This window comes from Erythranthe guttata, chromosome 4, assembly GCF_056151865.1.
Source record: "Erythranthe guttata isolate IM_541 chromosome 4, IM_541, whole genome shotgun sequence".
Lineage (NCBI taxonomy): Eukaryota > Viridiplantae > Streptophyta > Magnoliopsida > Lamiales > Phrymaceae > Erythranthe > Erythranthe guttata.
The window spans coordinates 15,156,684-15,181,943 of record NC_142536.1 but is presented as its reverse complement, the minus strand read 5'-3'; the positions used below and the strand labels follow the sequence as shown (position 1 = coordinate 15,181,943).

At 32.1% G+C, this 25,260-nt stretch overlaps 3 protein-coding genes, 1 long non-coding RNA gene and 2 other non-coding genes across 6 annotated transcripts; 4 read left to right on the top strand and 2 right to left on the bottom strand.

The window, feature by feature from the left end:
* The first annotated feature begins 2,106 nt into the window (after positions 1–2,106).
* Positions 2,107–2,682, top strand: LOC148771239 (Calcium-binding EF-hand family protein). The gene has a single exon (XM_088817553.1). It carries the CDS (start codon positions 2,107–2,109, stop codon positions 2,680–2,682), a length of 576 nt encoding a protein of 191 aa, XP_088673679.1.
* Positions 2,683–3,395: 713 nt separating this feature from the next.
* Positions 3,396–5,862, bottom strand: LHCA4 (light-harvesting chlorophyll-protein complex I subunit A4). The gene is made up of 4 exons (XM_012997519.2): positions 5,413–5,862; positions 4,429–4,844; positions 3,661–4,098; positions 3,396–3,436 (listed from the first exon to the last, which is right to left on the bottom strand). Exons 1-3 carry the CDS (start codon positions 5,616–5,618, stop codon positions 3,965–3,967), a joined length of 756 nt encoding a protein of 251 aa, XP_012852973.2. The 5' UTR covers positions 5,619–5,862; the 3' UTR covers positions 3,396–3,436; positions 3,661–3,964.
* Positions 5,863–7,923: 2,061 nt separating this feature from the next.
* LOC148771236 (uncharacterized) lies at positions 7,924–9,199 on the top strand. The gene is made up of 2 exons (XR_016030880.1): positions 7,924–8,177; positions 8,457–9,199. It is a non-coding gene; the product is annotated as an uncharacterized LOC148771236 (long non-coding RNA).
* LOC148771238 (small nucleolar RNA Z267) lies at positions 8,302–8,370 on the top strand. Its single transcript, XR_016031078.1, has one exon. It is a non-coding gene; the product is annotated as a small nucleolar RNA Z267 (small nucleolar RNA).
* Positions 8,450–8,541, top strand: LOC148771237 (small nucleolar RNA R44/J54/Z268 family). Its single transcript, XR_016031085.1, has one exon. It is a non-coding gene; the product is annotated as a small nucleolar RNA R44/J54/Z268 family (small nucleolar RNA).
* Positions 9,200–16,998: 7,799 nt separating the features above from the next.
* Positions 16,999–18,636, bottom strand: LOC105972597 (thioredoxin-like 1-2, chloroplastic). The gene is made up of 4 exons (XM_012997561.2): positions 18,120–18,636; positions 17,824–18,006; positions 17,555–17,719; positions 16,999–17,465 (listed from the first exon to the last, which is right to left on the bottom strand). Exons 1-4 carry the CDS (start codon positions 18,315–18,317, stop codon positions 17,211–17,213), a joined length of 801 nt encoding a protein of 266 aa, XP_012853015.2. The 5' UTR covers positions 18,318–18,636; the 3' UTR covers positions 16,999–17,210.
* Between the last annotated feature and the right edge of the window lie 6,624 nt (positions 18,637–25,260).

Sequence of the window (25,260 nt, the reverse complement as noted above, 5' to 3'; positions counted from 1 at the left end):
AAAAAATGAGTTCCGTTTTATTTAATATTTATTCAATTTCATTAAACTTTTTTAATTATTCAAATTCACATGAATTCGAATTTTTTTTCTCAAATTCCATCATTATTTTAGTTTGAACGTGTGAAGATTTTTGTTAAATTCGAACTTGGAATGGTAGGGATGTTTTTAGTGTGTGATTTTATGAAAAAGTTAGGGAAAAATAAAAAGTGCGGGAAAGGAGAAAATAAAATTTTAGAGAGAAGTTATGTGCAAGATTTGGTAAAAATAGTGTGGGATTTAGCATTTCAGTTAAAATTAATTAACATCTTTTTTAATTCATATAAAAATTTAGGGTAATTGGCATTTTGCACCCTCGAATTATATGCTTTTGGCACTTTGCACCCTTAAATTAAAAAAATAGCACTTTGCACCCTTTAATTAGTATTTGCTTGGCACTTTGCACCCTACTACATCTTTTGGCTGAAAATTTGACCTACAACCGGTTATATGGGTTTCAAGAGAAGAAACTTTGGCCTTTTACTGCAACTGGGTATACGGGAAGAAAACAACAAATTCAAAGAATCCCTAAAAAGAAGCTCTAATATTTTTTTTCTTCAATCCTTCCAAAATAAATCTTATTTTGCCCTAACATGCTATTTTATTAGCTATAACTCAAGAATAGTTGGAGAAAATCAACACTGAGATGCTTTTAGATAAAAAGATTATCTAAAATTTTATGACTTGTGTATACCGATATACATTGGTTATTCTTCTTTGTGCCCGGTCATGGAGGGGGATTTCGTCGAGTTTCACAGAATCTGGATACAATGGGATTTTATGATTTTCCTCCTCTTCTCTTTTATGTACTCATTATCAATAAAAAAGGGCTCTTCTTCTCTTTATCTATTCGTTTTTAGAAATTTTGACAGTAACTCTACTATGAATATTAATGAGAGGCTACGGGGATTTCTATGGAAAATGTTCGGTCCCAAATAAGGTCAAATTATTTGATTCGAGGCTTCGTAAATAGACACTTCTTAAAGTTGCCGGTTTTATTATTTGTGGATGAATTATGTCATGTTTGCCATCATCCCTTTATTTACTCTGTTTTTTCAATTATGAGTTCTTTGTGTATCATAATACAAGTCATGTATGTAATCTGCAAACAAGTATTGATTCAAAAAATATTTTGATACACTTGGCTACTATATCACAATCAGTAGCAATTCATTATAAAGATTAGAACTGAAAAAATGGAACAAATAGCTTAGAATTCATAAACTTTGCAGATTTCCAATTGAGAATGAAGAAAGAAAAGTAAAAGAACGATTTTTAAGTTTGTAAGAAATTATAAAGACAAATATGCCCCTCTTCAAACCCATAAACGGGTTGTAGATCCATTTTCCAGCCAAAAGTTGCAGTAGGGTGCAAAGTGCCAAGAAAATACTAATTAAAGGGTGCAAAGTGCAATTTTGTTAATCTAAGGGTGCAAAGTGCCAAAGGCATGTAATTCGAGGGTGCAAAGTGCCAATTACTCTAAAAATTTATAGAGGTATTCGATTTACATCATCGATATGTTTTAGTTCGTTGATTTAATTCATTTTGATCATAGAATTGATCACCGTGCATCGCACGGGTGAGGTACTAGTTTCATTATAATATACAAATTATTTTACCTCAAAATTTTCTTTCCAAACCAAACCTACTATTATTTTAAAAAACAAAATTATGCTCTGATCAAATTTAAATATTTTTTTATTAAAATATTTAGAATCTAACAAAATTATTTTCAATTTAAAAATAGTTAAAGCACAAATATGAATTTAAAAATAAAAATTAAACCAAGCAGCTACTACTGGGAAATTTCCATGACAATTTCCCCGGTAGAAAAAAATTAAACAAGTCACTGTCACTTTAATTACACTTTTCTTATAATTCCCACAGAAACTTCCTCCAGTGTCGTTTTCGACAAGACTTCTCCCTATATAAAACCGTAACACAATCCATCTTACTTCATAAAAAAAATTATCTTTATATAATTATAGTCACACTTATAAATTCACTTGTTTTACTATAAAACCCCTCAAAAAAATCAAGAAAGCCAAAAAAACCCATATATACATATAAATGGATTCAAAGATATCATCAGCTGGGCTCATCAACATAGGTAACAAGGCAGCAAATCTTGTTTCTTTAATCTTGTGGTGCATATTTCACAGCTGGATAATCACATTCCTTGATTTGTACTATTTTTTCCGTCGAATATTCCAATTATTTTCCTATGTCTTCCTCGGCGCGTGGAAGAGCGCCACGTGTCGTTTTCCCGGCAAGACGGCCGGGGATGAAAAACTCGTTGTTTCGACGGTACAACCACCGTGTGTCGCCTTGAGTAGAGAAGATGTTCAAATAGTGATGGAGAATTTGGGATTGGAGGGTTCGACGACATTTGGCGAGATTGCAATTAATATGTTCGATGAGAGAGAAGCGAGTTTGGATGAAGTGAGAGAAGCGTTTGGGTTGTTTGACGAGAACAACGACGGGTACATCGACGCGGACGAGTTGAACAGAGTGATTAGTTCGATAGGTTTGACGGGATTTTCTCAAAGAGACTGCAAGAGTATGATAATGGCTTTTGATGACAATTGTGATGGAAGGATTGATTTTGGAGAGTTTGTGAAGATTTTGGAGGAATGTTCTTGCTAATCAATATGGAATATTCTCCATTATGATATTGATATTGCAATAATCAAGTGTCATCTTTTTATTTTTATTTTGATTTTGGTGTTCTTTTTGGCTTATTTTTAAGTGTACGTATAAATTTTTAGGATCATGTTTTTATTTAGCTATTTTTTAAAATATAATCAAATAACCGGTTTCGTAAAGGGATGGGAATGAAAATTGACGTACTAAAGATAAATGATCTAGAAAATATAATGTCAGCAAGGAGAACCAAATTCGAATAGTTAGACGCCTCAATCTCTTATACCACCAACTAAGTTGTTCTTGTGGCAATAAGAATACATAAATAACAAACTAACAATCAATTATCACAATAATTAATATTCTCCAAAAAAAAAAAAAAGGAAAACGTTATTCCAAATTATTTTAGCGATATCTGCAAAATATCTATTTCAAATGCGAGTTTGCTACGAGGTTGCAATGGAACTTAAACTATATTATTAGTTTCATGGTGATCAGAGGATACATTGATCACTTAATTAATGTATGTCTCCATTACTATTTTCCTAAATAAATTCGCTACATTATTTTGGTTACCGGTCGAAGACGTTGCAAATCAAGATTATAAACTAATGCTAAATTATAGAAATTATCTTCGAAAATACAGAGATTATATATTTTTTTCGGATGACTCAGAATAGAGATTGTAAAATACATTGTATAATGATATGATGTTATTCAAAGAATCGAACAAATTTATTATTTGAATTTATAATTTCTTAGTTTGTTAGAGAATATTATATTATAGAACTCTTGTAATATTAGGATTCTAGTATGATTCAGTTACCTAGATTAGTTAGGATTTAGTTACCTAGTCAAACTCTATTACCTTGCAATATTTCTCTATATATATTCTATGTAATCAACCCATAACACAATGGGGGTTTCTATTATATTACGTATTATTATTTCTCTCTTTCTCCTATTCTATTCTTCCTATACAGTTTATAAAACACGAAAAAAAAATCTAAAAACACGAGGAGAACGTAACATTAAAAGGTACTAACATACTGTCCGAAAATCGGAATGAAAGATTGCTGGTTAAAAAAAGTTTTAAGCGTTTTTTCTTAAGACAGCAATAGTTGCTGCGAATCGATTTAATTAAACGCATTCGATTTTCCTGTACATTAAAAGAACTTGCCATGTTTACAAAATCCAGCCCCATCAAATCTCAGTCCAAAACACATTACATGAAAAAAGAACACCATTAATATATATATTTATATAGATTTTGAACTTAAATTAATTAATTCTTGAATGTCTGGATAATAGTGTTGTGCCATGGGTCAGAAAGATGCTGCAACAGGTTATCGAATGCACCCTTTCCGGTCACATTGTGCTGCACAACGAATCCCAAGAACGCCAACATCGCCAGTCTTCCTGCAATCACAATCGAATCGTAAAATCGTAAGATTTCACGTATCTTGTAAAATTAAATTACCATATATTTCACATTATATAAAACATAAATAAAAATAAATTTTACTGCATCGCATTCAGTACCCCTATATTATATATATATATAACGGATATATATATATATAACGGATTTTTTTAGGTGGCCGTTTGCTGGTAAAATTTGATCATAGGGGAGTTTTTGCTAATATTTATGACACAAACATTTTTTTAAAAACAATTCGGTATAATACAGGGGTGCTTAATGCAATAAACTCTAAATAAAACAGATAGTTTCGAAGGTAAAATCTTTACCGTTAGCGATTTCTTTCTCCTTGGCCTCCTGAGTGGGGGCGAAGTTGAGGGGGTTGAAGATGCCACCGGGGTAGCCGACCTCGTTGGGAGGCAAGCTATAGCTCTTGAAAATGGGGTCTTGGTTGACGCTTCCAGGGTTTTTGATGTCTTGCCACCTTCGGATCTCGACGTAGTGGAAAAGAATGAACTCGATCACGAACAGAGTCGATGACGAGGCGAAGTACTCGGATTTTCCTGCGTCGTACCATTTGGGAACGTTGATTAGGCCGATGGATGTCAGAACCTCCGGTAGCAACATTCCGGCGACTCCCAACATTGCCCACCGGCCGTTGACTAGCTCGGCCTGGACGAACCATTTCAGGTTCTCCGGGTCCTCGGCTAGACCCAATGGGTCGAATCCATTGTCTCCTGGTAGACTGATCAAGAACACGTGCGCAATAATCACAAATTAGCACGTCTTAAAATTATTCAAATGCTTCGAATTTTTAGAATATCATCTCTAATTATATTGTGGTTTAAATATTTTTCTTCTTTTTAATTAATGTCAAGTAATTAGTAAAATTCGAAAATCCGTGCAATTTTTGTTACATTTTGCAAGTACACAAAAGGGTGGACACACAAGTGTAAGAAGCTACCCACATGACAACTATTATCTACACATTACTTCGAACTAGGAAGAATCATAGTTTTTTATTAGAGAAATTACTAAAATACCCCTATACAATTTTAAAATAGTGATCAAGTATACTTTAAACTATTAAATATTATGAATTTTTGGTACATTATGTGAAGTATGCATGTAAATTACTAAAATACCCCTATAATTTTTTTTAAAATTATTAGATTCAACTGTCGAAGGTAACGTATTAAATTATAAGTTCGATAATTTAATGCTTCGCTAAATTAATAGAATTGTGTTGGTGTCAGCTATATTAATTTATAGAAGTTTAACAGTAAATGTATGTATAGAATAATGTGACAAACCTGCCAGCGAGATAGTTGGGAGAGGCCAAACCAGGTAGCCATTCGCCTTTCTTGGCTTCGACTTTGAACGATTTGTAGGACGAAGCCGCCTGTCTAACGAACACTTCTCTGTTCAATTTTCCGACAGACGATCCCGCCAAAAATTGGGTTTTCGTCGCGCACGGCCGGAAAACGGTGACGGAGGCCTGTGTAGTGACGGCGGCCATTTTTTTTCTCCGATTGAGACTGGAATAATTTGCCGGTGGGTGGTGGATTGGTTTGATTTTCCGGGGTAGAAATGAATCTATAGTGTGTGCATTTCTATTTGATTTTAATGGTGCATTTGTGGCGCTGGTTGGAGCTTGAAATCTGGCCGTTGGATTGTGAGATTTTGGGATCCGACGGCTGTTGTTTGATTGTGAATTTTGGCGTGGCCAATGGGAATCCAGTGCTCTTATCTTTAATCTGTGTTGGCATATCCATAAATCTATTTCTTTGCTGCTGTTGGCGTTTTCAGATCATTGTGGGACCCATTTTTTCAATTTTCATCTGGCAAAGATGTTGCCTGTGTGGAGTATTTATTGGACCAATAGGTTCTTGACACCTGTTCAGTTTGAAGCTTATGTGGATAATTTTATCAATTCTTGCATTGGTTCTATACTTCTACTATTAGTACGTGATGAGATTGTACCAATCGAAATTAGGATTTATGAAAGAAACCTATTGTTTTGTAAGCCAAAAGTTGATTCCAATTATGTTATAATAAAAATTTGTCAATCGGAATTTAGATATTGGAATTAGAAAAAGTTATTGCAAAATCGAAAATTGTTGAATCCTAATCGACGGAATTCGGAGATACATTTTTTTTAGTTAACTTTAATATCAAATGGATAATCATAACTATTAAATAATGGGGAAATAAAAAATTTAAAATTTCATAACAAATGTCTTATAAAATAGGGACCTTAGATATAGGTCATTTGTGACAAAACTTATTAGAACTAAATGACAAGTCCAACTAAACTTATGCTTCATATCCTTCATAAAATTCATTCAAAAAATGCCCCTCTACTCACAAATTCGAAATATGCATTAAGTAAATTCCAAACTGTATTTTTCATTTTATTTATTACGCATTTAATATTTTCAAATTTCCATAACATTTTTTTTACAAAATATCCGTTTATCTTTTTTTTTTCTTTCTTCATTTTATCATTTTATATACTATTATAAAAACTTCTTTTTTTCTACATAATATTGGAAATTACAAAAAAAAAAGGCATGCTATTTTTTTTTTCAATTTACATATTTTTCAATTTGTCTGTAGTACACTGTAGTATACTACGATGTATTATATTATACTAGGGTGTACTATACTATAATATACCATGGTGCACTATGCTTTACGACAAAACTCTAGTCGCCAACATTTTCAGCTGCCGTCAACCCTAGCAGTTAGCGTTCGCAGTCGCCGCGACTGCAGTCACCTACCGACTTTGGAAAAACTTAGATCCGCCATATGAACCCAAATCAAGCAAAATCTCTTAAAAGATAAGAAAATTAGATGCAATGAATTAGTCAAAATATGCTTTCAATAACACCTCAACCAACCACAAGCCCCCACTACACAACCCCATCTCGTCGCCTCTTCCACCACGCCTCCACCCGCCGCCTACACCACACCTCATGCCGCTGCCTTCACCACGGGTCCTGCCGCCGCCGCCTCCTCCACCACGATGCCCTCTGCCGCCCATGCTCTTTCTCTTTCCGTCGCTGGCGGCGGCGGCCTTCATGCTGCTACTGGAGAAAAAGGAGAGAGAAAGAGAGAAGAGAGAGAAAGGGAGATAGGAGCAAACGTGAGAAAGAGTACGGTGAGAGAGAACGTCGGCGAGAAAGAGAGAACGTGAGAGAGAGAAAACAAAAGGAAGAAAAATAAATCTAAATTGAAGAAACGTGAATGTATAGGTTATATGATTTAGGGTATAATGGCAAGATAGAGATAAAAAAAAATTAGGGATGTGGCTAATATATTATTTCAAACTAAGGACGAAAATAAAAGATTGGATTAGAACTTGTCATTTAGTTCAAATTAAGTTTTGTTGGAGGGGCTCATGACATATTACCCCTATAAAATAATAGGTATATGGCTCGTTTGGTTGTCAAGATAAGATTAGCCAACATAAGATAATTCTCCCTTGAAATAATAGGGCTTTTAATTTATAAGATATTTGTTATCTAATTTTGAATTTTTTATCTCCCAATTATTTACACATCAACATACTTTTTTTTATCATTATTTTGTTATTGATGAATTAAAATCAACATAAAATTTATTTAATTCCTTGAAATAGGTAGTTCACTTTATTTTATTCGTAAGAAAAAAAGTAAAAGAAAAAAGAAAAAATATTGATTGGGCTAGGCCCAAAGTAATTGCCGAAAGTCGGTCCAACAAGCAACTACATTCAATCATCTTTTCTAACAGACCAACGAAAATTAGGTTTTGTGTATTCAAGTGTTATAAAATAAGAGAACCGGCCCATTCTATAAATAACTAAATTTTTGCAAATAAAAAGTCAAAATAAGTAATTCAATATTCTATAGGGACATACATGCAAATTTCTACAGGGACATATTTGCAAATCTCAAACCCTAGATACAGCCCCCGCTCGAAAGCTGCCGCATACACACACATATATATACAGCATATCACTCCCCATCTTGCAGCCACAAACAACAACGAAGCTTACAGTCTGAGATGAAACCCTAACCTCGTATTCTTCCATTTGGTAGATCACTTCGATACTCGTAGGTTTCAATTTCAGTTTTATTAAAAAAAAAAATTCTTATATGTATCTGCGATCTGATTTATTTCTGCAAATTTGGGTTTGTTTTTGAGCAATTAGTGATTTATTTCTGCCGGTGATGGTGTTAAATATACTTTGAGTGATAAACTATGAAAAGAATATTCAGCTGAGGCTTCCATGAAATTCATTTTTTTTTTTTTTTTAAAGTTTAATTAATTAGTTAATTATTATTTTTTAATTTAATTGTTGGAATATTAGCAGATGATGATAAAACAGACAGGGACATCAGAACTCCTTTAATGGTGTAAATGATGACTTAGTCTAATGGGAATCTCTCAGATGCTATTCTCAATTTATTTATTTTCTTTAATTTTTATTTTTTTGTAATACGGTTTTTTATTTTATTTTAATTTTTTTTTTGTCTTTTTGAATAAATTCGCCAGTGATGCATAAATCGTGTAAATATGATTTAATTATATGATTAATTACGAATATGAATCATCGCAGCTGAGGCAGCAAAACACTTTATTTTTCTGTTTATTTAATTTATTTTTTATTTAAATTCACTCGAATTTGAAAATTTTATATAATAAATTGTTTTCTTTGATTTTGTTTATTCATTTCGATTGAATTCTAGCATCGATTTTGGTGCCAGTGATGTATTAGCTATTTCATTATTATCAGAAATAAAATATATGTTGATGATACATGTTATTGTCACTACCTCTGAGGCTAATTGTCGATGCTGGAATAATTAAATTTTATTTTTAACAATAAACTTACTGTTATTTATTTATTAATTTATTATTAATCGTTGATTTACAAATAATCACACACACTAATTTGGCACTTTTGGGTATGCCTGATGATTACTTGTAAAGAACGGAGATTTGAATTTTGCAATTTGTTGAAGCCTGGTAATATTTATTACTAACCTTGGCTCTAAATTGCATCCATGTAATTAACAACTTTTTCTGTCTAAATGAAGGCATTTCTCTAATAAAGTTGTCTCTAAAGGTATATTTATATATCATAATTTTCAATTCTAAATATATCATTTTTGTTGTCTAATTTTAATTTTAATTTTAATTTGTTATTACATGAGTTGTGTTGATCTGTTAAAATGGCTTAATATGATTCATGTAAAGAAAAAGTGACTTAGGACTGAGTAGTTTGTTTTGTGAAGTTAGGTTGGATTGATTAAATAGTAGGTGCTAATAAGATGTTTGGATGCCAAGATTTAAAATTACTTGAATTAGTAAAATTTGTCCATCCTTGTGGTTAATTTCAAGGGATTAATTTTAAAGGAGTACTAAAATGGAAAAAAAATACAATTTTAGTCTGATGAGGCAAATATTATTGATCATATAGTTAATTAATTTGTAGGGAATTAATCCAGTATAATACAATAGAAGTAAGCTAACGAGGCCTAAATAAGCTAAATAAAATCGTCGAGCAGAGCGAATAGCATTCTCTAAGTCTAAATTTTAAGGGTTAATGAGACATAACACCCTTATTATGAAAAATATTAGAACTAACCACCTTTCATTATTTTTAATAATTTCCTCAATTAGTGTCATACCAATACTACCCTCACATTTTATATTAGAAATCAGCCCCCTGCCATCTATCTGAACTACGGGATTCATATCAAATATTCATAGGAAAAAAAATATTTCCCCCCTAAATCAGGGCAATATGCAGAATATCATCCCAATAATTCGCTAAAATCTGCCCATGGTCTACGGCCTTCGATGGAACCCTAATTTTCTACATTTGTTGGAAAAAAATTCACAATCGTGTGAATCGAGGAGAAGCAGACGCAAAAACATAGTGAAATCAAAAAATTCGAATAAAGGTAGGCTTCTATGAAATTTGTTTTTCCTACAACATATAATTAGATTTCTCTGTTTTATGTGATAATACGACATATTCCCATTTTTTTGTTTTCAATTTTAGTGGCTCTGGAGACCATTGAGGTCCCTGACAAAACTTTGAGCAAGGGTTGAAGTGAACTACGAATATTATAGTGAACTACGAAGTTTTTAGTCAACTTCAATTTTACAGGCAACTATGGATGAATATTTGCAGCAACCTTCAAAGATTATAGTGAACTATAATAGTAACTTGTAGTAAACTTTGTAGTCATCTACACTCAGAGTCAACTATAAAATCGGGTAGTTCACTATATTTTTCCCAAAGTCAACTATAAAAAGTAGATAGTCAACTATAATTTTTGCGATGTCAACTACAAAAAAATGGTAGTTAACTATATTGTTGCTAATGTCAACTACAAAAATTAGATAGTCAACTATAATTGTTCAAATGTCAACTATAAAAAAATTGGTAGTCAACTATAAATTTTCTATTAATTCACCATATTATTTTTCAATTTAAGATACTATAGTGTTATAAAATTAAATAGTCACGATAAAAATCTCATCTTCATGAAAACACGAATTTCATAGAGTAGAAAATAAATTGATTTCAACGATCAAAAAATGAGATATAGAAGAAAAGGTACAGTAAATGAGATATAGAAAAAAAAGGTACAGTAGTGAGAAGAGGAAGAAAAAGAAGAAACGAAAAAGATACGAGAAAAGAGAAAATTAGGAATGAGAGAGAAGAGAGAGAATGGAGAGAAGAGAGAGAAGATATGAGAGAGGAGAGAGAAAAATAAGAAGAATAAAATAACACGTCAAATATTGAGGAAAATAAGGAAGAGAGATAAATTAATGGAGAATATAAAATGACGGATATGAGAGAAATAAGGAGAAGAAAGAGAAAGTTGGAGAAAAATATGGACAAAAAAGGGCATAATGGGCATTAACATAAGCTTAGGGGGGTCACACAATTCAGAAAATATTAAATGAATTTGTCTACAAAGAGTCAATTATAAATTGGACTCGTACTACATTATTTTACCTAATGAGGGGGTATCCCTCATTTTCCCAAATTTTAATTTTGTGGGTTAATGTTAGCCCAACAGCTACGTAATTAACTGGAAGAAAATTGAACGTTTTCGTAATAAAATTGATGCGTTTTTTTGTGTGTATTTTGACTATTTTCTATTATACTTCCTCCGTTCCTAAATAAGTGTCTATTTTCACTCTCAAAGATTAAGAAACTCAATAAATACATCTTGATTTTAGAAAAATCATGTGAAAATGACTAAAACAATCTTTATTATTTAATGATTTATAAGAGAAAATTAATGATTCGAGTTTCATTAATAAGGTTAAAATAAGAAAAATGCATGTAATGCAGTATTGGAAATCTAAAGTGACAGATAATATGGAACAAACATATTTTTAAAAAGAGACAATTATTGTGGAACAGAGGGAGTACTATCTACCGAAACAATCAAAAATTGACGAGTTCAGTTATTTGTTTAATCGACGATTTACATTGATGCTGTTGAATCGGATGCCCAAGAATGTAGAAGTCGTTCCTTCGTGTAAAACATGGACCTCAAAATGGGCCAGAGGCTTTAGCACTACGACTCTCAAGTTAGAATACCTCCAAAATTAAGAAAACAAATATGCAAGAGGGAGATGAAAGAATCCCTGAGATCAAAGTGGTCTTCAGGTTATGGAAGAGCTCAACTCGTTGTCTATTTAGCATGGACGCGGGAACGCCGATACGGAGAAATTTTGTTTTCCAAAAAGTTGGATACGGCGACATGGGGAAACGCGTAAATAATAAAACTATAGGGGTCCATTCATAATTTTTTAAAAATATTATAATGTTTAATATAATTCCATCATTCCATAAATTACATACGGGGCATATAAATTTACTTAGTAAATTAAAATTTACAAAAACATTAAAACACCACTAGGAGTGAAAGTGAGGCATAATATTTAAGATTTTTTAAGCGCATGCAATTCGGAGTGGTTTTTTAAATGAAACTTGAATTTATTTTGTGTGGAAACGCGTTTCCAATTATTCATTATTATCCGAAGCGTTCCCGAAGCTTTTAATATTTATGGAAATAGCTTCGAAACGTTTCCGACAGGTGTCATGGAGTTTCGATTCCCGAAACGTGGAAACATGTGTGTGGGTTGAAGTTTCCGTGCATCATAACTCGTTGGACATCTCTTATGTCTTCAGGTCATCGAAGAGCTTAGCTCGTCAGAGAACTCTTAGGTCTCCAACTTGTCAGAGAGCTCTTATGTCTTCAGCTCGTATGAGCTTAGGTCGTCGGAGATATCTTAGGCCTTTAGCTCGTCCGTATATCTCAGCCCATCCGAGTGCTCTTAAATCTTCGATCAGCTGGTCGGAGAGCTTTTAGGTCGTCAGGTCATCAAAGAGCTCAGCTAGTCGGAGGACTTTTAGATATTCAAGTACTCGTCGGAGAGCTCCCTTTATTCTTGTTGGCTTTCAATTGTATTTCAATATAACAATGTTCTTCGGCCGACATCGAATTGGTAAATAGTATATATGGAAAAAAAAAACGAATAAATGAATAAATAGTTTTGCGAAAAAGAACAAGGCTTAAAGAAAAGATTAAAGCAAAAGATGAGATGATCCACGTAATCATGACCATTGATTGTTGTGGGACAGAGAGTAGTTGTGTATAATTAATTGGGTCATCCTCGTCAGCTCCACGATATCCTATCAACTACCACTTCTATTTTGCCGTATTTGATTTACGTGTTGATTGTGTAATTCTCCTCCAGCTCAATCCTGTATTTTACACGTAATATTTTTTTTCTTGTAATATTAGCACGTAACTCCATTGCGATTGATGAGGTAACTTTTGTTAGTTTTTCTATCAAATTTAAATGCCTAGGTCAAACATTAAAGTAATTTTTTGCAGTTGATTCCCTTATGCTCTCATTTTCCCTTTCATTTTTCCCTTAAGTTTGACGAAAAAACTAACGGAAGCTACCAATAAACCACAAGGAGTTATGTGCTGATATTACGAGTACAAGGAGGTATCTGCAAAAACTTGTAACCACATAGAAATTAAGTGTTATTTACCCTAAATAAAATCGATTGATGTTTATTTTCTTTTTCCCCTTTTGTATAAATAAAAAAATAGGTTATGAATAAAAAAAAATGGGAATTGCTATTTGCGGTTTATAACAAAACCCCCCAAAAAAACACTTTATTTCACTAAAACCCCAAAACTTCCCAAAAAAATTCAAAAACCCCCCCAAAATGCGTAAAAGCCCAACTTAGGCGCCCATTCATGCAGTGCACGCCCAAGTTGGGCGTGCAAGCTGCATTTGGGCGCCCGAGTTGGGCGTCTAGTGCGAATTTTTTTTTTTTTTTTTTTAAATGTTCGAACGCCCAAGATGGGCGCCCAAGGCGTGTACGAACGCCCGGAACGGGCGTTCGTACACGCCTTGGGCGCCCATCTTGGGCGTTCGAACATTTTTTTGCGAAAAAAAAAGCCCTACAAATCGATTTGTAGGCCTTTTTAACATGAAATTGGTTCCGTAATCGACCTACCCAATCTATATTACACATAAAAGAGTCGAAATTACATCAAAAAAATCGAAGGCCAACCCTTCTTCAAGCTTGATTTTGAATTTTCGATTTTTTTTTTTTTTTTTTTGCTATTTGCAGTTTGGGAGGTTTTTTGATTTTTTTGAAAAGTTTTAGGGGGTTTTGTGAAAAACCACAAATAACAATTTTGTAACCGTAAATAGCATTTCATAAAAAAATGTTGGTTAAACAATTGAATATAATCCACTAGTTTAAATGCAGTCGACATGCCTTTGAGTGAAAGGATAAATTTTCGACCTTGAAAAAAATTATGGTATTAGTTGATTCAAAGCAATCTTGTCTCTATTCTTGCGCATATATATATATATATGATTCTCTTTGATTAGGCCACTTCATTTGATTTAATATACTAATGACGCAAATCAGGACAACATTATGCAATGACTTGACAAAGGAACTCTTGGTTTGCCCAAATTTTTTGATTTTGTTTTCTCACATGAAGACAAATTATTATATTCAATAAAAGTACATATAAATTTTAATGTTGGAGGCAATTTTTATCCGAGAAATTATTTTTTTCATCTCGTGGGACTTGAACCAACAATTTTCATTTTTCTTTTCCTGATTTGAATAGTCATAATAATTGTTTTCATTTCTATATATTATTTATATTTAATAAAAGGACAAAAAAGATTCAATTTTTATTATTAATTTTTTTTATATGTTCCTTGTATATAATTAAAATAAAAAAAAAAACTTTCAAACATAAATTGAAACGTGAGTTCTTATGCTCACTCTTTTCTGCACATTCTGATCATTAGCTTTGTCTTCGTCGACCCTAATTTTTTCATGCATTCTAGATCTAATACAATGAATGAAGGAACCACAACATTTTACTAATTGATTAGTTATTCAAACTTACCCACCTCAATATAATTCAAAGTAATATGATACATTTAATCGAGCGATGTCTTAATATGTAGTATGTATAACACGAATTTGTTGAATGAATAAAGCAATTTTCGTCTTTCAATTAATACTTTTGGGGTTAAAAACCGACTGAATTATTCAAATTACTAGCAATTCTTCCCGTGCGATGCAGTGGGTAAGGAAGAAAAAATTAAATATATAATAACTTAATTGTATTAAAAGCATAAATTACACAATATTAAAATAACTAGTTGTGAAATTTAAAAAAATACCAAAATAATATTAAAAAAATGTTAAATTAGGCACTTTGGTATATATGCTAGAAAGATTTGTCTTACTCTTCTGATACTTAAAATAAACAAATTATACATTAGTGTGTGTAAAAGAGAGAGATTTACAAAAAAAATTACAACAAAAGAAAAACCAAAATACTATCTGATGGATTAAGTTGCTAACCGATTTGCTACCCATTTTCCATGATAGTAATAAAAGACTGAAAAAACCCCATGAAAAAACTCCATGAGTATAGCTCAACTGGTTTCGAAGTGGTAAGTTGAAGCAAATACCTAGGATCGAATCTCGCAACCGTAGTCTGAGAATTTCAACTACAATGAGGGTTGGTTCCTTGTGGGCACCAGGTCGGGGTCCACTATCCTAACGGACCGTTGAGTCACCATGATTTACATTCCTCCATCAAATACTTGTCGGGCCAAGGGATGAGGACCCTGTAGGCGAGGAATTTCGCCTTTTGGAGCAAAGAAGAGACTGAAAAATAGAAAATGAAAAGAAAAAAATAAAACTATATAAAAATGTCACTAGAATTTTTTAGGTTGTTTTCATTCGTTTATAGATAATAAAGATTTTAGAATTGTACTTAGAAAACCGAAGTTATAAATTAAAATAAATAATATTTGTTATTACATATTTCTAAAATACAAACATAAGCATCTTTCATATTCGAAAGAGAATAATTCTCAAAGAAACCAGCTCTTTATTTGTTTCAATTCAATTCAATATTTGAATTATCAAACAAATAAATTCAATTGAATATTTGGCCTCTACGAACCGACAACTTCACTTTAAAATGCTTCTTTTACGATATTTTATTTATTATTTATTTGTGGCATTATTTTTCCAGCTCAAAAGGCCATCTGTATGTATCTATTTTAATTTATTATTTTTTGTATTTTACTTTGTACAACCACTTATCCAATAATTCGTGGAACATAAATAATGAGCTATTATATTGCCACGTCTCACTCCGTGGTTCTCTTAATTTCGCTTTTTCTAAACTATTTTATTTTTAGAAAAAAAGGGGGAAAAAATGACGTGGCAGGGGAAATTCAAATTGAGCTCAACAACTTGCTTGATCTTTTTGCAAAACCATAGACCCCATCTCAAAAGCTTCCAACATAAAGTATAAGAAAAACAACAAAAACGCATTATTTCAATTTTAAAAAAAATGATTTATGCAGATTTAGAATATTTCAACTAATGTTTTGTTTATACTTAAAAGAATAATAATTTTCATTGTAAGCGTCAAATCATCATCTTTAAAATTGTTGGGAGAAACACATTTATGAATAATTTAAAAATAAAGTAAAGTTACTTGAATTTAATGATGACAGTCATTATGTAGTACTTTCTCCGGCTAATATTATTTCTCAAATTATTTGTAATTTAATGATTTTAATTGCATTATTTTCAATTTTATTATTTATTGTTCTTAATTAATTAATTGAAAAGTAATTAATTACATGAATATTTTAGTATTTTTTATATTATTTACTATAATCCATGCATATTTATTAATTTTCATACGTGTCCAACAACCAAAATCAACATACAATTTTTGGGAGAAAATACTTTTTTAACCCTTAAATTTGGATAAATTTCACATTTGGCCCCCCCATGTTCACAAAAAACACATTTGATCCCTCATGTTTCAAAAATTCAAGATTTTTAGTTATTTTCGTCAATTTTCCATTATTACTAACGGAATCAAGCGTGTGCCCATTACTACCGGTTAATGGTAAAATGATCGAAATGACCAAAAATGTTAAATTATTAAACATGAGAGTCCAAATGTAATTTTTTTTTAACATAGGAACCAAATATGAAATTGATACAAACTTGATGGTGAAAAGTGTAATTTTCCCGGCACGGAGGGGGTACATAGTAAGAAAAGTAGAGAGGTTTCAAATCTCTCCCAAACGAAATTTATTGCGTAATTAAGTCTAAAACGAACATGTATGAGAGAGAGAGAGAGTAACATGGTGCTAAATCTGCAAATCATTGCATTGATCTATATATATATATATATATATATATATATATATATATATATATATATATATATATATATATATATCTTCATAAATACAAAAGAAAAAAATGCAAAACACAAGCAAAGAAATTCCAACAATGAAAACCATTAAAAATTAACTAAACAGGGCTTATATCTAAAAAACCCCATAGCCCTGCTTCCATAACTACATCCACACAGATACCAATATATTTACATAAATCTCCATTTAATTTTCTTTTAAATAAAAAAGGAAAAAAAAAACACAACAGAGAAAATAATATTCATCCCTTCTTGAGATTGTTTCAGTTTCAATCTCAACTCTAAGCAGTCACCATAGCATTACCCATCTTCCTCTCAACTTTGCTCGATACATTACTCGATTTCGCAGTACTACTTTCCGCAAAGACAAATTCTTTATGAACTCTCTCTTCTCCCGACGTATTCGGTACCAAATCCGTCGATATCTGACCGATCGAAGCCAATGCCAAAAGCTCCGATTCGTCCAAACCCTTCGCCGGTCCAAGACTACATCTTTCCGTCCCGTGTTTAGCCAATGCATCCCTAAATTTCTTTATCTGCATATAATTTTAAAAAAAACCCAAAACTCGTAAACATCATCGATAAAGTCTCGATTTTTAATTGATTTATAAGGAATGATGCTTACGGTTGCATTAGTGCAGCTGAAGCTACAAGCTTTGCCCTGAGAACCTCTATAGAATCTGAAGAAGGGCAATACATGCACATGTAGGGCATAACACATTGCCTTGTGTTCTTCATAATTCACCTTTAGGAATAGTGCACTAGGGTTTGATTCAGCCAGCTGGCAGATCTGTTTTTTTTTTTTTTTTTAAACATGGGATGAAATTATTATTAATCCCTGTCTGAAAATCCCTCATCAAATTTATTACAGCAACACAATTAACAAAAAATTACCTTAGGATGCAAGGATTTGCAGCCACCACAACCAGGGGAATAAAAGTCAACGATGACCAATCTATCACCGGCGTTCAATAAAGAATCAACCAATTCTTGTGCTGAATTGATTTCCACCATGTTTGGATGTAGTGATTTCTCCCACCATTTCTGTGTTTTTACAAAGCTTACTAACCCTTGTGCCTATAATTAATTAAAAAACAGAAATTAAATTAAAAAAAATAGAGGAAAATATGATGATTTCTGAAGGGCAAAAATGGTAAAAAAAAAAAAAAAAAGATAACAGATTTACTCACATGGACAGGGCCCAAATTGGGCGAATTCTGATCTGAAAAATCAAGGGTTTTGCCGAAGAAATGTCTCGATTTGGGGGATTCCTTAAATTGAAGAGAGCCAAATGAAGAACAAACCCTAAAAGAACCTTCGCCCCTACGGTTCATAATTATATTACACGAACCAGAAACAGAGAATCCAGCCTTCAGAGATTGAGACATGTCTTCAAGATTCAGGCAACCTTATATATATATATATATATATATATATATATATTTTTTCTTTTTTTGAATTCAACCTAATAAATGTTTTTTTTTGTTGTTTCTGGAAAAATTAAATCGAAACCAAAACCCCTATTTCGCTCCAGTCCTGAATCGAGAAAGAAATTGAATCCAAACCAGGAGATAAAAAAAAGAAAAAAATAATATTTTTTTCTTTTTAGTTTCTTGAGATTGGCCGTTGAAGAAGAGTTTGGAGAAAGAAGAGAGAGAAAGAGAGGAGAGAGAAAATGTAGAGTGAGAGAGAATGAAGAAGAAGAGTATCGAGGCCGCGTCTAAAAGGAAAATATAAAGAGAAGAAGGTGGGGTCAAAAGATTTTGCTTTATCCAAATGTTTTTTATTTTTATTTATTATTTTTTGTTCCTTCATTTTTGTCATATTGTTGAGATGTAATCTGAGCACGGATAAAAGGAAAATGTAATTCGTGGCGGTTTTATTGTGGATATAAATACCTATAAAAAGGATAATAATAAATAATTAGTTACATTTATTTATTGTGGATAAGAACCCACAAATTACAGAGACTGTTGCAGAACCCCTGCCTACCGAAAGACACGTGTTAAGATATGGTAACACTAGATTTAGTTCAATTTTCAGGTTTAAATTACTATCACCCCTAAGAAAATATTAAATTATAAAATAAAAAAAAATTGTTTTGAATAATTACAATCTACTTTTAACTATAAATTTTTTTTTATACCCGTCCGTCTTACGGTATCGGATTTTTAGTGGAATTTTCTAGATAATGAGGAATATTCTCCAATTTGTACCATTTTTATGTAATTCGAGCTTCACATTTTGAAACAAGATGATCATAAAATGCGTGTTTTGACTTATAAATATAGGGTTGCGGTGCATCAGGAACTTTTTTTTTTGCAAACCGAATACAAACTAGAAAATATTCCATGAAATCTAGAAAATTATATTGAATTTAATAATATAATGGGTGGTTGTGTAAGAAGATTCATAACCGAGAACATTATGAGTTTTTTCGTAATTTAATTTTACCTTATGAGTGGCCGTAATTTACCATAATTATTAATTGAGTGATATGTATAATTTTGAATTATAGAAGATTCCTCCTTTTTTTTCTGTTTTTTTTTTTAGAAACCGGAAACTATTGATTTTTATTGGAGTCTGTCGAGTCATAAAAGGACATTTGACGAAATGCAGCATTAAAAGTAGCAATGAAATAATAATATTTTTTCTACGTTGATTAAGATCCAAAATATAAATTATTAATTGCGATATTTGTTTTAGTCTCCAATTACCTATAAGGTGAAATAAAAAATTAACTGAGTAATTGGTAATCAAATTAAGTACGTAGTTACAAAGGAAACATCATTGTGAACTTTTGTTCAAGTTTATGTATCCGTTTGACTAAGCTTGTTTTAAATAATTGTTTCAATAATTGATAAACCGTTACATCTTATTTTTAGAATTATTTTTTAAAGTATTTACTTATTATAAAGTATTTTTACTTATTATGAGATCATAAGTAAAAATGTGAAGCATATTACTTTTTTAAAAAAAATTCTTATTTGTTTTCTGAATACTTATTTTTTGAATTTTAAGATATTTTTCAAAAAAGAAATACCAAATATTTTGAAATAACTTATAAACTCTTTTCAACATCATATAAACTTAGCCTAACACCCTCTAAATACCTTACAATCCATAACATAGTTTTATGTTTCATTATACTCCTAACCTAAATATGGGGTTTATAAAGAGTCAAAGACACAATAAATTTGATTTATAAATTTCAAATAATATCAAGAGATAACCGAAAATGTCTTCGTATCTATATTACCTACAAATTAGGAGGCAAAAAGTCATATTCAAGATCACCTGATGTATTTCACCACATGTAACATCTACAAAATCTCTATCTTCCCTCAAGATTAGATTAGACAAAATATGCATAAAAAGTAAAAAAAACAAGATTAGATTAGACAAAATATGCATAAAAAATAAAAAGATAAAATAAAAGAATAATCAATGTTATAAAATGGACAAAGTTGTGACGTTAATTAATTGACCCATCATTTTCAATGGTATATACCACGATACGAAACCTTCTCCATACACATACTTACCTTAGCCTAACTTGACAATTTTCTGTCACACAAAATTTAGAGGTTCGACTCGAGGGATGTCGATCATTTACATTTTTATTTGTGTCACACAAATATTCTAAATAGTATAATCTCTCAAATTTATTAATTAAATTCCTCATGAATTAATTTATACCATGTCGGTATTCAGATTGGATGAATAAGAGATTCAATATAGTTTAATCATGTATGCCATGTCGGCTATTTTTTATTCTTTCTTTCTTTTTTGGATGTTACTTTTAAATGGCTATAAAGTAGCATATTTGGTGGAGTAACACAACACATATTCAAATGACCAGATTTCTATCGAGTCGATCTTTTGTTAACTCTTGTTAAGTTGAGTTTGTTATACATAATGCGTTATTTTCTAATAGAACCATTGACCTGACACTATCTTAGCTCTCTACCTTGATACTACCTGTACAATACTACTGAGGTGTCATACATGGTTTATTTTTTAAGAAATACGGGTATTATAGTATTTGTACATTAATATTTTTTTTGGTCTTACACTTAATGAAACTAGTATTACAAGTAGCCACGACCTTTTGAATATTTTGACTCGTTCAGAATATAATTTTATAGATGCTATACCCTGTGAAATAATCCAAGCGGTGTTGAACCATTAATCCACACATAATATAAACACGGCCACGTATGTTACATCAAATATAGCATCGCATATACCTTCAACATATAATCCATTCTTATTGAAGTTGAGAGCCGACTAGTTCACTTCAAAATTGGCGGCACGTCCAGTTTGCTAGTTACTAAATAATCTCAAATTAAATAAAATCAATTCAATATGTCAATTTTTGTATTATTCTTCGGATATATTATTTTATGTATGTGTTACATATAGTTTGTGTTGAAATTAAAATTTGATGCATGACAATAATTTTATTTAGTTGCAATTTGATCAAACAAAAGAATATTCGATTCAATAGTTTGTGTTGAAATTAAAATTTGATGCATGACGATAATTTTATTTAGTTGCAATTTGATCAAACAAAAGAATATTAGGTTTTCATTAAAAATCAGTCGTTGAACAGCTGATTTATTGACTATTGAACCATGTGATGTTTACTCACTAAACTCTACCCGGTCCAATTTCGCCTAACATTTTGTTTAATAAACTACAAAATACTCCCTCTGTTCCACAATAACTGTCTCTTTTTTAAAATATTTTTGTTCCATATTATCTGTCACTTTAAATTTCCAATACTGCATTAAATGCATTTTTTCCTGTTTTAACCTTATTAATTCAACTATAAGTATTAACTCTCTCTTATCACATCATTAAATAATTAAGGTTATTTTAGTCTTTCTAATATATTTTACCTAAAATCAAGACACATTTATTGAGTTTCTTAATCCTTGAAAATTAAGGACAAAATACAGTTGAATATCCGTAACAAACATGGTTATGAATTGTTCTATGCATTAATTGCTAAATAACTTAGAAACTAGGGCCTTCAATCTAAAGAATTTAACCGAGTCTTTAATTTGGTCAACAAGTAATTAAATTCATTTTAGAAATCTATTTAGGTACTTCCCATTGTTTAATTGAGGATCCTAGATAAAACTCTTCAAAACTTTATATTAATAGAGAGATCAATTCATATTTTCATTTGAGATCAATTCAGGATACTTTTTCATCTTAAAAATTGCTCTTGCACTATCTTCTTTCGGATACACAACATCTCATCTCATTTGGATTTTTTATTTATAAAAATCGTTTATATTAAAAACAAAATTATGTCAGGTAAATTAATCAACTATGATTTTTAGTATTCGATTTCATTAATCAACTACGATTATAGTCGGTTTCATTAATCAGCCGCCACCAGCGCAACACTCTTAATCACCAGGGTGACTCGGAGCACTGTGCTATATAACCTACTGTCAATATGAAGGGGTTGGTAGCGAAATACTCCCCAAAATCATCAAGGTTGCAGTCAGATTCTTGCTCCAAGAAAATCGATCCTTCGCGTAGCTGTTGGGTTCATCAAAGTTGCCGTCGGATTGTTGTTGAACCACCCATTCCGTCCTTCAGTCTCCTCCACGACCGGGTAGAACGGCAACCCGACGCGGCCGAGCGACGCCATAAGCACCACCGAATTTGACAATTGTTGATATAGAGTTGTAGTACATGAAAATATGATTGACAGCAAGCACAAGGATATCACGGTTCGCATTTCTTCTATCATTTACAGGTTATCCAACACATCAAAATTCTTCATCAGACCAAATTACTTTCGGCGGACAGCTGGACTGGTATTCTCCACGTGGCTGAGTCTCTTGCCTATATTACCGAGCCAGAACACCAACTCTCACACCTCATTGAGTTGTTTGGCTTCCACCGGATCCAGGTTGGGTGAAGCTAAACACAGACAGAGCCCGTAGAGCATCCACCCAGATTGCAGCTATTGGTGAGATTATCAGAGGTTCAGACGTTGAGGCCATACTTGCATTTCACGAGAGGATCTCTGCCTCGAACAGTATTGCAGCCGAGTTTGCTGCCCTTGCCTCGGGGTTGAGATTTATTATTCAGAGGCAATTCAATAGAGTTTGGATCGAGCTTGACGCAGAAGTCGTTGTTCGACTTCTTTCGCACACGAACAAAGGTCATTGGAGTCGTCAGAGTTCGCTCACGTTGATCCGGAACTCTCTCTACTTTGGAGTACAAGATTACACGTATCTAGGCAATACAGTCGCTGATGCATTAGTTAACTTGGGATGTCAGATCGAGTTGGCTCGTACCTTCACAATAGCGGAGCTTCCCCGACCTATTCAGCAGATGATTCGGATGGACCAGCTTGGATATCCATCCTTTCGATGACAGTCTCGCACATAGGTGCCATGTATTCCATGTTTTTTTATATTATTGGCAGCTTGTACTTTCAGTTTTTATGTAATTTAGGCATTTTCGTGAACTTTACATGTTAGGTAGGGTTGGGATGATTATGGATTGTCTGGGTCTATCAAGACTAGACTGTTTGCCGAATGGTGCCACACATTTCGCAGCTGTTATACCTGTTTCGTTCATTTTTTGTGAAAGTGTAAGTGGTCTCGGCTGTTGTGGTGAGGTGAACCGGATCATTCCCACCCCTGTCCTTTTTATTATTTAGGCTACCTGTTTTGCCCGTATTCTTAACGTTTTGTTAGTTAGCTATTGTCTTTTGTTTGTCAATTGCTATAATTAGCCATCTATTTGACATTAGCAATTTGAACGAAACTCATTATGTACTTCTTAAATTTTGTTTTATAAACAGGTAGGTAATCAAGCTTAAGCCCACCCTCATCGAGTGTCGTTCTCTTTAAAAAAAATATGAATAACTTCTAAAAAATAATCTAGAAATCGAGTTATATCAAATGGTTAGCTAGATATGCGATGGATCCGAACCCGCAAGGTTACGGGGCGAATAACTACAACCCTTAATTGAATCAGATCGATCAATAGTGCGGTCGGGCCGATTCCGGGTCCAACTTGCCCCGTGGTCTATATCTAACTAGCTAGACCACGTTAATATCTCTCTCACACACACACATCCACACACACCCACACACACTCACACACACACAATATATATATATTCTTTAATGAAGCACCAACTATCATCAAACATGGCACACATTAATTGTTAGAAACAATATAGTCAATAAACACCATAAAACGCCTAACATGGCACATGTCTTGGTAACGTTTTCAATTTTATTCGAAATAAAATTATGTTTGTTAAATTTAAAAAGAAAATCTCCAAATTGTTCTTAATTTCTTTTGAATAAGATACAAAAAGACATCATTTTATTTTGAAATATTCTTCAAAAATACATTTTTACTAACATGTTGGACATGATCCAGACTTTTTTTTTTCTTAATTATTTTACAAACATATTATACATTTTCTTTTATCCTATACGTACACAACGGTATTCCTCCCCAATCACACCATTTCTCCCAATGTATGTTCTCCTTGTATTTTATTTTTATTTATTATTCGAATAAACTGGCTGAAAACTTGAATATATGGATATTCAAATTACAGCGACACAACCGTAAAATACACTTCACAATATTATATTAGAACTATATATTAAACATTTTATGCAATCTGATAGTTAATTAGTATTTAAAATTATTATTGGTGTGAGTAGCTAAAATATATAAAAGAAAAAAAAAACTATTTAGCTCAAAAACACAACTTTCTTGTTTGAGCAAATTACATCTCTAATTACATACAAGCCCCACATCCCATAATGGTGAATTACGAAACCCCCCTAAGGGAAGGCTTAATTACGGAAATTTCTCTCATGTTTGCGTAATTACGAAAATCCCTCTTTGGATCAGTGTTTTACCGTTTAAATCGTTTAAATCACAGAAAATGTGATTTTTTCCGTTTTACCCTTCTATTATTTGGAAAAAATAAAGGGTAGATTACGAGTACCCCTGAAGTAAAGTTAAATTACAAAAAATCCCAAAGTTGTGTAATTACGAAAACGGTTGATGTATATTGTCGTCATCTTATACAAGATTAAAATCCTAGAAAAATTATCAACTGTATTATATTTGCAAGATTGTTTTTGAAAGAGTGTAAAGGTGTGTGCACGAACATGATCAATGAAGCTGTTTATGAAGGATAAAAGTTGGCTCATTTTTTCAGTATAAACATGTGAATATTAATTGATCTGTTGTGGATAAAATTGATGGGGACCAAATTTTTTGCAGTTGTGTCAATGGTTTTGGAACACACCCATGGTTTTCGGA

Bases quoted from the DNA above. Each gene is read 5' to 3' on its own strand.
- LOC148771239 (XM_088817553.1), top strand. From the start codon at position 2,107: ATGGATTCAAAGATATCATCAGCTGGGCTCATCAACATAGGTAACAAG.
- LOC105972597 (XM_012997561.2), bottom strand. From the start codon at position 18,317: ATGTCTCAATCTCTGAAGGCTGGATTCTCTGTTTCTGGTTCGTGTAAT. The intron at 18,007-18,119 runs GTGAGTAAATCT...AATTAATTATAG, and splicing joins CCAATTTGGGCCCTGTCCAT to GCACAAGGGTTAGTAAGCTT. The intron at 17,466-17,554 runs GTAAGCATCATT...AATTATATGCAG, and splicing joins TCAGCTGCACTAATGCAACC to ATAAAGAAATTTAGGGATGC.
- LHCA4 (XM_012997519.2), bottom strand. From the start codon at position 5,618: ATGGCCGCCGTCACTACACAGGCCTCCGTCACCGTTTTCCGGCCGTGC. The intron at 4,845-5,412 runs GTTTGTCACATT...GTTCTTGATCAG, and splicing joins CCCAACTATCTCGCTGGCAG to TCTACCAGGAGACAATGGAT. The intron at 4,099-4,428 runs GTAAAGATTTTA...TTGTGATTGCAG, and splicing joins GGAGAAAGAAATCGCTAACG to GAAGACTGGCGATGTTGGCG.